This window comes from Phlebotomus papatasi, chromosome 1 (assembly GCF_024763615.1).
Source record: "Phlebotomus papatasi isolate M1 chromosome 1, Ppap_2.1, whole genome shotgun sequence".
Lineage (NCBI taxonomy): Eukaryota > Metazoa > Arthropoda > Insecta > Diptera > Psychodidae > Phlebotomus > Phlebotomus papatasi.
In genome coordinates this window covers 93180825-93193928 of record NC_077222.1, presented here as the reverse complement: position 1 = coordinate 93193928, position 13104 = coordinate 93180825, and the positions used below count along the sequence as shown (strand labels likewise).

At 32.1% G+C, this 13104-nt stretch overlaps 1 protein-coding gene across 1 annotated transcript; it reads left to right on the top strand.

Moving 5' to 3' along the window:
- Positions 1–11387: 11387 nt before the first annotated feature.
- On the top strand, positions 11388–12694 carry LOC129809789 (alpha-(1,3)-fucosyltransferase C-like). The gene is made up of 2 exons (XM_055859879.1): positions 11388–12049; positions 12111–12694. Exons 1-2 carry the CDS (start codon positions 11532–11534, stop codon positions 12565–12567), a joined length of 975 nt encoding a protein of 324 aa, XP_055715854.1. The 5' UTR covers positions 11388–11531; the 3' UTR covers positions 12568–12694.
- Positions 12695–13104: the final 410 nt, after the last annotated feature.

Sequence of the window (13104 nt, the reverse complement as noted above, 5' to 3'; positions counted from 1 at the left end):
CTAGTGATCAGAAATTAATTAGTGATAGCTCATTGGAAAGGTAATGAGTTGTACTACAATGTTTGTAAACATACCAAGTTTGGAAAATCACCGCAAGGTGGCTCAAACATGAAATGTCAGTAAAAATTGCCAAAATTTTACCCTAGAGTTGGTAACTTGAAAATTCATCTATAGAATACTTTAAAAAATATTGAAGTACTGTTTTTTGCTGATCGTAAAGGATACGTAGGATTACTTATTATCTATATGATCCCCCGTTCGGACCACTATAAATGCATGATTTGTGTGATAGAGGCTTCCTACAAAAATACAAACACTCTAGCTTAGAGCAAAATTCACTGGAAATTGTCTAGAGCGCACTGAAAATGTAACTCTATGGAAACTCTATCAAGTGGAATTCTTCAGGGGGCCACCTTGATTAGAATCAAGCGTCAATTTGATCTTTAACATCTACTTATTAAGCACAAAGGAAATTTCTTGAGGACATAGGACGTTCCAAACATTTTATTTTCTTTTTTTCCTCACTTTTTAAATTGATCTAAAAAGTAACAAAAAATGTCCTAATGTTTTCTTATGTTTTCAGACATAAGAAAAAGATTGGGCGCTGTTTAAAAGTGGTACAATGGATTTTAAATTGGTTAAAAATTAAGAAAAATAAGTACGATTGTCAAGAAATCAATTTCTATACTGAAACTCAAATAAAATATTTAAGAAGTCTCTTTTTCTTCTTGTAAGGAACACATAGTACTGCATTTCGTTTGTCTACGAACTCCTGCTCTGATTATATAAAAGGTTCCATTTCAGTGATAAAGGCATGGATAGAGTCACCGGAGTTACCTTAAATATAAAAATTGAAATCTGTCTTATCCCTTTTAGAGAAATTTTGTTTTCCACTTTACTTCAAGATATTTAAAAAGAATGCCTTAATTTCTAATTCTTTTACAGTGCTATTACACAAGGCTTTCCACAATTTAACTTTACATTAAATTTTGAGCATTAAGATGTTACAATGATAATGATTTTACAATTTAATTGTTTTTACAATGGCCTAAAACGCAAAATCCTTTCCTCCTAAGATCTGTCCTTGACAAATTTCTTTTAACCCCCAAAAGAAATCTTCATGTAAATTTTTTACGAAGTTTTTTTTTTTAATTTACCCAAGTGGCAAAATATTTTTCTTTTATTTTTCTTGACCCGGTCTTTACATCGTCCTAAAACACAATGTCCTTTCATTCTAAGACATATAATAATGATAAATTTTTTCTAGCCCCCGCAAGACGTTTTCAAGTAAATTTTTTACGAAGTTTTGTTTTTAATTTACCAAAGAAGCAAAATCTTTGTTTTTTTAAAAATTTTTTTACCCTGTTTTTACATCGACCTAAATCACAAAATCTTTTCCTCCTAAGACCTGTCCTTGATATTTTTTTAGCCCCCAGAAGACGTTTTCACGTAAATTTTTTACGAAGCTTTTTTCTTTAATTTACCCAAGTAGCCAAATATTTTTTTTAATTGACCCTGTCTTTACGTCGACCTAAAACAAAACACAAAATTCTTTCCTTCTAAGACCTGTCCTTGATAATTTTTTTTAGCCCCCAGAAGACGTTTTCATATAAATTGTTTACGAAGCTTTTTTTTTTAATTTACCCAAGAAGCAAAATCTTTGTTTTTCTTTAATTTTTCTTGACCCGGTCTTTACATCGTCCTAAAACACAATGTCCTTTCATCCTAAGACATATAATAATGATAATTTTTTTCTAGCCCCCGCAAGACGTTTTCACGTAAATTTTTTACGAAGCTTTTTTTAATTTACCCAAGAAGCAAAATCTTTGTTTTTTTAACCCTGTTTTTACATAGACCTAAACCACAAAATCTTTTCCTCCTAAGACCTGTCCTTGATATTTTTTTTTAGCCCCCAGAAGACGTTTTCATATAAATTTTTTACGAAGTTTTTTTTTTAATTTACCCAAGAAGCATCTTTGTTTTTTACCCTGTTTTTACATCGACCTAAATCACAAAATCTTTTCCTCCTAAGACCTGTCCTTGATATTTCTTTTTAGCCCCCAGAAGACGTTTTCACGTAAATTTTTCACGAAGCTTTTTTCTTTAATTTACCCAAGTAGCCAAATATTTTTTTTAATTGACCCTGTCTTTACGTCGACCTAAAACAAAACACAAAATTCTTTCCTCCTTATACCTGTCCTTGATAATTTTTTTTAGCCCCCAGAAGACGTTTTCATATAAATTGTTTACGAAGCTTTTTTTTTAATTTACCCAAGAAGCAAAATCTTTGTTTTTCTTTAATTTTTCTTGACCCGGTCTTTACATCGTCCTAAAACACAATGTCCTTTCATCCTAAGACATATAATAATGATAATTTTTTTCTAGCCCCCGCAAGACGTTTTCACGTAAATTTTTTACGAAGCTTTTTTTGATTTACCCAAGAAGCAAAATCTTTGTTTTTTTAACCCTGTTTTTACATAGACCTAAACCACAAAATCTTTTCCTCCTAAGACCTGTCCTTGATATTTTTTTTTAGCCCCCAGAAGACGTTTTCACGTAAATTTTTTACGAAGCTTTTTTTAATTTACCCAAGAAGCAAAATCTTTGTTTTTCTTTAATTTTTCTTGACCCGGTCTTTACATCGTCCTAAAACACAATGTCCTTTCATCCTAAGACATATAATAATGATAATTTTTTTCTAGCCCCCGCAAGACGTTTTCACGTAAATTTTTTACGAAGCTTTTTTTGATTTACCCAAGAAGCAAAATCTTTGTTTTTTTAACCCTGTTTTTACATAGACCTAAACCACAAAATTCTTTCCTCCTAAGACCTGTCCTTGATATTTTTTTAGCCCCCAGAAGACGTTTTCACGTAAATTTTTTACGAAGCTTTTTTCTTTAATTTACCCAAGTAGCCAAATATTTTTTTTAATTGACCCTGTCTTTACGTCGACCTAAAACAAAACACAAAATTCTTTCCTCCTAAGACCTGTCCTTGATAATTTTTTTTAGCCCCCAGAAGACGTTTTCATATAAATTGTTTACGAAGCTTTTTTTTAATTTACCCAAGAAGCAAAATCTTTGTTTTTCTTTAATTTTTCTTGACCCGGTCTTTACATCGTCCTAAAACACAATGTCCTTTCATCCTAAGACATATAATAATGATAATTTTTTTCTAGCCCCCGCAAGACGTTTTCACGTAAATTTTTTACGAAGCTTTTTTTGATTTACCCAAGAAGCAAAATCTTTGTTTTTTTAACCCTGTTTTTACATAGACCTAAACCACAAAATCTTTTCCTCCTAAGACCTGTCCTTGATATTTTTTTTTAGCCCCCAGAAGACGTTTTCACGTAAATTTTTTACGAAGCTTTTTTTAATTTACCCAAGAAGCAAAATCTTTGTTTTTCTTTAATTTTTCTTGACCCGGTCTTTACATCGTCCTAAAACACAATGTCCTTTCATCCTAAGACATATAATAATGATAATTTTTTTCTAGCCCCCGCAAGACGTTTTCACGTAAATTTTTTACGAAGCTTTTTTTGATTTACCCAAGAAGCAAAATCTTTGTTTTTTTAACCCTGTTTTTACATAGACCTAAACCACAAAATCTTTTCCTCCTAAGACCTGTCCTTGATATTTTTTTTTAGCCCCCAGAAGACGTTTTCACGTAAATTTTTTACGAAGCTTTTTTTAATTTACCCAAGAAGCAAAATCTTTGTTTTTCTTTAATTTTTCTTGACCCGGTCTTTACATCGTCCTAAAACACAATGTCCTTTCATCCTAAGACATATAATAATGATAATTTTTTTCTAGCCCCCGCAAGACGTTTTCACGTAAATTTTTTACGAAGCTTTTTTTGATTTACCCAAGAAGCAAAATCTTTGTTTTTTTAACCCTGTTTTTACATAGACCTAAACCACAAAATCTTTTCCTCCTAAGACCTGTCCTTGATATTTTTTTTTAGCCCCCAGAAGACGTTTTCACGTAAATTTTTTACGAAGCTTTTTTTAATTTACCCAAGAAGCAAAATCTTTGTTTTTCTTTAATTTTTTTGACCCGGTCTTTACATCGTCCTAAAACACAATGTCCTTTCATCCTAAGACATATAATAATGATAATTTTTTTCTAGCCCCCGCAAGACGTTTTCACGTAAATTTTTTACGAAGCTTTTTTTGATTTACCCAAGAAGCAAAATCTTTGTTTTTTTAACCCTGTTTTTACATAGACCTAAACCACAAAATCTTTTCCTCCTAAGACCTGTCCTTGATATTTTTTTTTAGCCCCCAGAAGACGTTTTCACGTAAATTTTTTACGAAGCTTTTTTTAATTTACCCAAGAAGCATCTTTGTTTTTTACCCTGTTTTTACATCGACCTAAATCACAAAATCTTTTCCTCCTAAGACCTGTCCTTGATATTTTTTTAGCCCCCAGAAGACGTTTTCACGTAAATTTTTCACGAAGCTTTTTTCTTTAATTTACCCAAGAAGCAAAATCTTTGTTTTTTACCCTATTTTTACATCGACCTAAACCACAAAATCTTTTCCTCTAAAGACCTGTCCTTGATATTTTTTTAGCCACCAGAAGATGTTTTCACGTGAATTTTTCACGAAGCTTTTTTTTTTTAATTTACCCAAGTAGCAAAATATTTTTTTATCCTGCTTTTGAATCGTCCTAAAACGCAAAATCCTTTCCTTGCGAGAATTGAAATTTGACAGATATCTTAAGAGTCCAAATGTAAGTAATGCTGAAATCGAGAAATTAACCGGAAGGTGTGTCATACCACTATCTGAAAGATTATAATTCGGTTCAAGAATTTTATGACTATTGCTGAGAAGCCAGGACTAAGTGGCCGAACCTCTAATATTCAGGACAAGAGGATGTAACAGAAAGTGCAAGAGGTTTTTGAGAAGCAATTCGATCTTTTCTTGTAAAATGTTGGCAAATAAATGGGAATACATTGGAGCTTCGTTCATAAAATCAAGAGGAGGAATGATTTAATAACTTTCAAACTTCAGGCTGTTCCCATTGGACCGACAAACAGCGTCAAAATGCTAAAACAAGGTTGCGGAAACTCAAAGTTCATCTTTTCAAAGGTTTCAAGGCTATGGGAAACATATTTAACCCGTCCTACACTCTGGAAGATTAAGAAATACTGGGGAATTTTGAAGACAAATCTCAGGAAAATGGGTCAGACATCTGAAAGCTTACCAGATTTTGATAGGAAGTGTTAGAAATCCGCTCAAAATCGTGGGTTTATCAAGTCCCTAATTGGGGGAATTAGGAAGAAGGTGTGATAATTCAATGAGAAATCATTGGATTAAAAAAAAACCAAAATTTACATGCTTTTATAAAACATTAGATATGGAGATCTGGTGCCAGAGATCCTTGGGAACCCACGCGAATTCGGTCCTGGTAAGAGTAATAAAGTAATACAGAATAAAATAAAATAAATAAATAAAAATAATTATTTCAATTCAATTTTTTCAATGTTTTTTTTTATTTGTTCTCTTTTTGCTGCAAGAGCGCTTGAAAATTAGTTTCATTTTTTGTCATTGTATTATACGACTTGGAATTTTCAAGGCCAATGGAAAAATTCCGTATGTATTTTTAACTGATTTAGACGAAATGTAGAAATGTAGTTTTTTCTGATAGATCTTGAAGTTTTACACACGTTCGATCAATTTTAACTGCTCAAACGTCAAGAAAGAACAGTTTTAACAATCGTGTTTTATCAACATATCTCGATCCTGGTTACCAAACGGTAAGAGATATTGACTTCCGGCCTTCGCTGACCCCACCCCCACGAGTCAACATTTTCTATCGAACTAATTTACCAAAATTACCCCCACCCCTTTATCCCCTCCAAAAACATGTTTTTGACTTTGAAAACAATTGGCCTTGGCGATTTCGCTCATTTTTGGAAGTGTTTTAGAGGTAGTCCAGCTGAAGATTTCGTCCTTTGACACCTTTTACCGAAAAAATCGTCAGTGTCAGTTTTTAAAGGTCAAAGGCCTAATTTTCACCCGATTTGGTCAATTAATTACTTAAAACTTGAATTTTGAAACCCTCTTCATGAACAATTTTCAACTTCAAGACGGTTTTGTGGTGATTTATAGACAAATTAAATTCGTCAATAATTTTATATGCACCAGAAGAATTTCGAAAATGCATAAAGGCAAAGCTTTTTCTCTGGTGTTCGAGCGGTTCGCCAAGCCTGGGACGCCCTGCCTCCCGTTTATTTGGTTAAATTTTTTATGCTGAAATTCACTGCTGTAAAAGTTTAAAAGCTTATCTCCTACATTCCAAATAGTATTTTCTGAACGATATTGATGTCTGAGGATAAAATGTTCGCCTTAGCTATATCTAAAATATATCCAAAAATGAAAAGGATCGATGGTTTCGATCTGAAGATATGTCCAAAATAGTGATCTCTAGAGGGGAAGAATAGACATTGGGATGAAACTGAAGTTACTGGATCGACTTATGGGGGGAACTCAGAATATTCCAAGTTGATATCTCCATTATATTGTCCATAAAATGGGATAAAATGATTTAAGTGAAAAATTTACGTGAAAACGTCTTCTGGGGGCTAAAAAAATATCAAGGACAGTTCTTAGGAGGAAAGAATTTTGTGGTTTAGGTCGATGTAAAAAAAGGGTAAAAAAAAATTAAAAAAAAAAGATTTTGCTACTTGACTAAATAAAAAAAAAAGCTTCGTGAAAAATTTACAAGAAGAAGTCTTTTGAGGGTTAAAAGAAATTATCAAGGACAGGTCTTACGAGGAAAAGATTTTGTGGTTTAGGTCGATGTAAAAACAGGGTTAAAAAAACAAAGATTTTGCTTCTTGGGTAAATTAAAAAAAAAAGCTTCGTAAAAAATTTACGTGAAAACGTCTTCTGAGGGATAAAAAAATATCACGGACAGGTCTTACGAGGAAAGAATTTTGTGGTTTAGGTCGATGTAAAAACTGGGTTAAAAAAATTAAAAAACAAAGATTTTCCTTCTTGGGTAAATTAAAAAAAAAGCTTCGTAAAAAATTTACGTGAAAACGTCTTCTGGGGGCTGAAAAAAAATATCAAGGACAGGTCTTAAAAGGAAAAGATTTTGTGGTTTAGGTCTATGTAAAAACAGTGTTAAAAAAAACAAAGATTTTGCTTCTTGGGTAAATTAAAAAAAAAAGCTTCGTAAAAAATTTATGTGAAAACGTCTTCTGGGGGATAAAAAAATATCACGGACAGGTCTTACGAGGAAAGAATTTTGTGGTTTAGGTCGATGTAAAAACTGGGTAAAAAAAATTAAAAAACAAAGATTTTCCTTCTTGGGTAAATTTAAAATAAAGCTTCGTAAAAAATTTACGTGAAAACGTCTTCTGGGGGCTGAAAAAAAATATCAAGGACAGGTCTTAGGAGGAAAAGATTTTGTGGTTTAGGTCTATGTAAAAACAGTGTTAAAAAAAACAAAGATTTTGCTTCTTGGGTAAATTAAAAAAAAAGCTTCGTAAACAATTTATATGAAAACGTCTTCTGGGGGCTAAAAAAAATTATCAAGGACAGGTCTTACGAGGAAAGAATTTTGTGTTTTGTTTCAGGTCGACGTAAAGACAGAGTTAATTAAAAAAAATTTGCTACTTGTGTTAAATTAAAGAAAAAAGCTTCGTGAAAAATTTACGTGAAAACGTCTTCTGGGGGCTAAAAAAAATATCAAGGACAGGTCTTAGGAGGAAAAGATTTTGTGGTTTAGGTCTATGTAAAAACAGTGTTAAAAAAAAACAAAGATTTTGCTTCTTGGGTAAATTAAAAAAAAAGCTTCGTAAACAATTTATATGAAAACGTCTTCTGGGGGCTAAAAAAAATTATCAAGGACAGGTCTTACGAGGAAAGAATTTTGTGTTTTGTTTTAGGTCGACGTAAAGACAGGGTCAATTAAAAAAATATTTGGCTACTTGGGTAAATTAAAGAAAAAAGCTTCGTAAAAAATTTACGTGAAAACGTCTTCTGGGGGCTAAAAAAATATCAAGGACAGGTCTTAGGAGGAAAAGATTTTGTGATTTAGGTCGATGTAAAAACAGGGTAAAAAACAAAGATGCTTCTTGGGTAAATTAAAAAAAAACTTCGTAAAAAATTTATATGAAAACGTCTTCTGGGGGCTAAAAAAAAATATCAAGGACAGGTCTTAGGAGGAAAAGATTTTGTGGTTTAGGTCTATGTAAAAACAGGGTTAAAAAAACAAAGATTTTGCTTCTTGGGTAAATTAAAAAAAGCTTCGTAAAAAATTTACGTGAAAACGTCTTGCGGGGGCTAGAAAAAATTTATCATTATTATATGTCTTAGGATGAAAGGACATTGTGTTTTAGGACGATGTAAAGACCGGGTCAAGAAAAATTAAAGAAAAACAAAGATTTTGCTTCTTGGGTAAATTAAAAAAAAAGCTTCGTAAACAATTTATATGAAAACGTCTTCTGGGGGCTAAAAAAAATTATCAAGGACAGGTCTTAGAAGGAAAGAATTTTGTGTTTTGTTTTAGGTCGACGTAAAGACAGGGTCAATTAAAAAAAATATTTGGCTACTTGGGTAAATTAAAGAAAAAAGCTTCGTAAAAAATTTACGTGAAAACGTCTTCTGGGGGCTAAAAAAATATCAAGGACAGGTCTTAGGAGGAAAAGATTTTGTGATTTAGGTCGATGTAAAAACAGGGTAAAAAAATTTTTAAAAAAACAAAGATTTTGCTTCTTTGGTAAATTAAAAACAAAACTTCGTAAAAAATTTACTTGAAAACGTCTTGCGGGGGCTAGAAAAAATTTATCATTATTATATGTCTTAGAATGAAAGGACATTGTGTTTTAGGACGATGTAAAGACCGGGTCAAGAAAAATAAAAGAAAAATATTTTGCCACTTGGGTAAATTAAAAAAAAAAACTTCGTAAAAAATTTACATGAAGATTTCTTTTGGGGGTTAAAAGAAATTTGTCAAGGACAGATCTTAGGAGGAAAGGATTTTGCGTTTTAGGCCATTGTAAAAACAATTAAATTGTAAAATCATTATCATTGTAACATCTTAATGCTCAAAATTTAATGTAAAGTTAAATTGTGGAAAGCCTTGTGTAATAGCACTGTAAAAGAATTAGAAATTAAGGCATTCTTTTTAAATATCTTGAAGTAAAGTGGAAAACAAAATTTCTCTAAAAGGGATAAGACAGATTTCAATTTTTATATTTAAGGTAACTCCGGTGACTCTATCCATGCCTTTATCACTGAAATGGAACCTTTTATATAATCAGAGCAGGAGTTCGTAGACAAACGAAATGCAGTACTATGTGTTCCTTACAAGAAGAAAAAGAGACTTCTTAAATATTTTATTTGAGTTTCAGTATAGAAATTGATTTCTTGACAATCGTACTTATTTTTCTTAATTTTTAACCAATTTAAAATCCATTGTACCACTTTTAAACAGCGCCCAATCTTTTTCTTATGTCTGAAAACATAAGAAAACATTAGGACATTTTTTGTTACTTTTTAGATCAATTTAAAAAGTGAGGAAAAAAAGAAAATAAAATGTTTGGAACGTCCTATGTCCTCAAGAAATTTCCTTTGTGCTTAATAAGTAGATGTTAAAGATCAAATTGACGCTTGATTCTAATCAAGGTGGCCCCCTGAAGAATTCCACTTGATAGAGTTTCCATAGAGTTACATTTTCAGTGCGCTCTAGACAATTTCCAGTGAATTTTGCTCTAAGCTAGAGTGTTTGTATTTTTGTAGGAAGCCTCTATCACACAAATCATGCATTTATAGTGGTCCGAACGGGGGATCATATAGATAATAAGTAATCCTACGTATCCTTTACGATCAGCAAAAAACAGTACTTCAATATTTTTTAAAGTATTCTATAGATGAATTTTCAAGTTACCAACTCTAGGGTAAAATTTTGGCAATTTTTACTGACATTTCATGTTTGAGCCACCTTGCGGTGATTTTCCAAACTTGGTATGTTTACAAACATTGTAGTACAACTCATTACCTTTCCAATGAGCTATCACTAATTAATTTCTGATCACTAGAAGATGAATTATTAGCGAATATGTGAGTTGGCACATTCTTATTTCTTAAAGTTTTGAACTTACCAATTGTTTTTTTAAAAATCTATTTCTTATCCGATCTCAATGAAATTTTGCAAAAACATTGTCTACTAAATTAGCAATATTCCACTAAAATATTGAGATAAAATTCTCAGTAGTTTGTCGTTGATAAATTTATTCCGGCCGAATTTATGAATTTTTGGTGATTTTCACTGTACCTAAAGTGGCCTTGGAGCACCTCTAAACAACGTCCGATATTTTTCATGTCTAAGAAGCATTTAATTGTCTCATCATATAGAACATTTTTCCGCCTGGGCCAAAAAGACTTTTTTTTTTTGAAACACCCTAATGTGCATGCTCACAGAGAGAGTTTAAAGGAAACCTAGCCATAAAGGCTGTTTGATTTCTTGCATAACATGCAAAGGTTAATTTTATGGTGTGGATTGACATGGATTAAAACACTGTATAAAACACTAAGCATACGTCGACTTCAGGGTTTCCTCAATATCCTGACAGATTACAGCATAGATCCAGAACCTGATGTTCTCTATTGTGAGCACAGGAAATCTCAATGCCGCTTTATTGATAAATGAATCGAGCTGAAAAATTCATTGATCGCACAAATTCTGTTAGACCTTGGTTGAGGCACCAACCATTTAATTAATATATTTCGTAACTAATAATCCAATTTAAAATTCTGAATAAATTTTAAATACATATTTGCTCTTGTAGTACACATTTGCTATTGATTGTAAACATTCATTAGAAGTTTACAAAAGCCTAAAACTCTGAGTTACCTTGATGTCTTTGAAGTGTTGAAAAAAATTGATATTATAAGACTTGAAGAGTCTTATAAGAGGAAAAACACTCATGGGGCCAAGATTTTACACTGGCCGAACTGTGTGACATCAGAGGCGATCACTGACGTATATCGATCGATTCAACATAAAGTGTTGAATCGATTACTTAATTGGAATTTACAATTGAATTTCAAACTTCTGTTTCTAACCGCTATAATTGTGAGGTAGATACCACGCAGAACACCACTTGGCATTGGGAAGAGGTGCATAAGCACCAAAAATATTGGGGAAAACTAAAGTTGTATTTCTGCGTCTTACAATATGTAAAAAAATAGTGTATCACTCACCAGGAATTATTGCTTATCAAAATTTGTAACAAACAGACTGTGGCAGAATCAGCTGAATAAACAATAGCTTAAATTGATATATTCCATATAAGAAAAAGTATGACGATCCCCCATTGATTTTTGGAATTTCCTAAGTTTTAGTAATATGATGGAGGTTTCAGTGAGAAGATTCACTTTCTTCTGCCTGGTCATAATTATTGTTCTATTCCTTTGGCAGTTAGTGTACTTAATTACGCGAGAAGAGAATATTAGTGAAGTCAATTTAAAAATTTCTGAACCTAAAGTGATATTGCTGTATGAAGTTCCAAAATGGATGGAAAGGATTCCTGTGACGAATTTGGACGTTGATTGTGTCATAACTGCAGATAAGAACTATTTTAGTGATATAAAGAAATACGATGCTTTGGTTTTTAGTGGATCAGACAATTGGTCAGTTAACGAAGTGTTCCCAACTGAGAGATCTCCATATCAGTATTATGTGTTTGCTGATCTTGAGAGTCCTTTCTTTACTAAGCATAAGTTCCTTAATATCTCCGCTGAAATTTACAATCTCACAATGACGTACCGAAGGGATTCGGACATTTACTGGCCATATGGATTTATTAGTGATAAACACGTATCCTACATTAGTGATCTTCAGGCTCCAATCTGGAAATTACCCTCATTCGAAAATGACTTCAATACTGAACTTTACCACAAAGTTAGAACAAAGACAAAAATCGCAGCATGGTTTGTGTCCAATTGCAATGCAACATCGGGAAGAAATGACCTAGTAGAAGTCATGAAAACACATATTGATATTGACATCTACGGAAAATGTGGAACACTTCAGTAAGTTCGTAACCATAGTAAATATTGTGCTACTCTACGTTTACTACCAAATCTTTTGCAGATGTGACAAAAATAATCAAAGCGACTGCTACAAGCTCGTTGAGGAAAGGTACTATTTTTACCTCTCTTTCGAGAATTCCCTCTGCAAGGACTACCTCACAGAGAAAGTTTTCGATATCATGAAATACTACATAGTTCCTGTAGTTTATGGTGGAGCAAACTACTCCAATTATCTCCCATCCCATTCTTACATTAATGCCAATGATTTCGAAAGTGCAACAAAATTAGCAATCTATCTTAAAAATATCGTTGCCAACATCGGTGACTACAACAAATATTTTTGGTGGAAGAAACACTACAAATATGTATCTACCCAAAAGACCTACAACAATCTCTGCAAGAAACTTCATGAATCCTCTCCTGATAAATTTGGACAATTCATACGATCATACGAGAATATGAATTCCTGGTTAGTTGATGGACAATGTACAACAGAACCAAAAATACAAATGAATTAATTGTAAAACCTAATAAAATAATGAATCTAATAGGGTAATGTGGTGTATTTCGAAACACTTTTTAGCACTTTCGAGTTTCAAGCGCCTAATTAAACTAAATTTAATAAAATGTTGTAATATTTTTTTCTTAAGTAAATTAATTTTATATAGCAGCATGTGGGAAATTGACCAAGACGACTGAGTCTAAATTATTCTTTCTCTCTTTTTCTCACTGACAGAACGGATTATCGAACATAACAGCATCGACCAAAAGTTTCTTGACATTTTGAAAAAGTCAAACAAATGGTCAAATACGTGAAACCAACATCATGTCATTCAGTTATAATTTTTGAAGTTATGTTATTTGAGAAGAAAATGGTGGTTTTGAATATTTGAAAAATTTTTATTAGTCAACTATGCATAAAAAAGGAACGATAAATAATAAGAAATAATGTGTTTTTGCACTTGCATATTACACTTGCACATTAAAATTTTAATATGATTCACATTAATTGTCGCTGGTGAGAATCCAAATGTGTAATTTGTGTGTTTGAATCA

What these genes read in the sequence shown, in the direction of transcription:
- LOC129809789 (XM_055859879.1), top strand. Translation starts at nt 11,532, where the DNA reads ATGGAAAGGATTCCTGTGACGAATTTGGACGTTGATTGTGTCATAACT. An exon ending in GGAAAATGTGGAACACTTCA is followed by an intron (nt 12,050 to 12,110) that starts GTAAGTTCGTAA and finishes AATCTTTTGCAG; the next exon opens with ATGTGACAAAAATAATCAAA.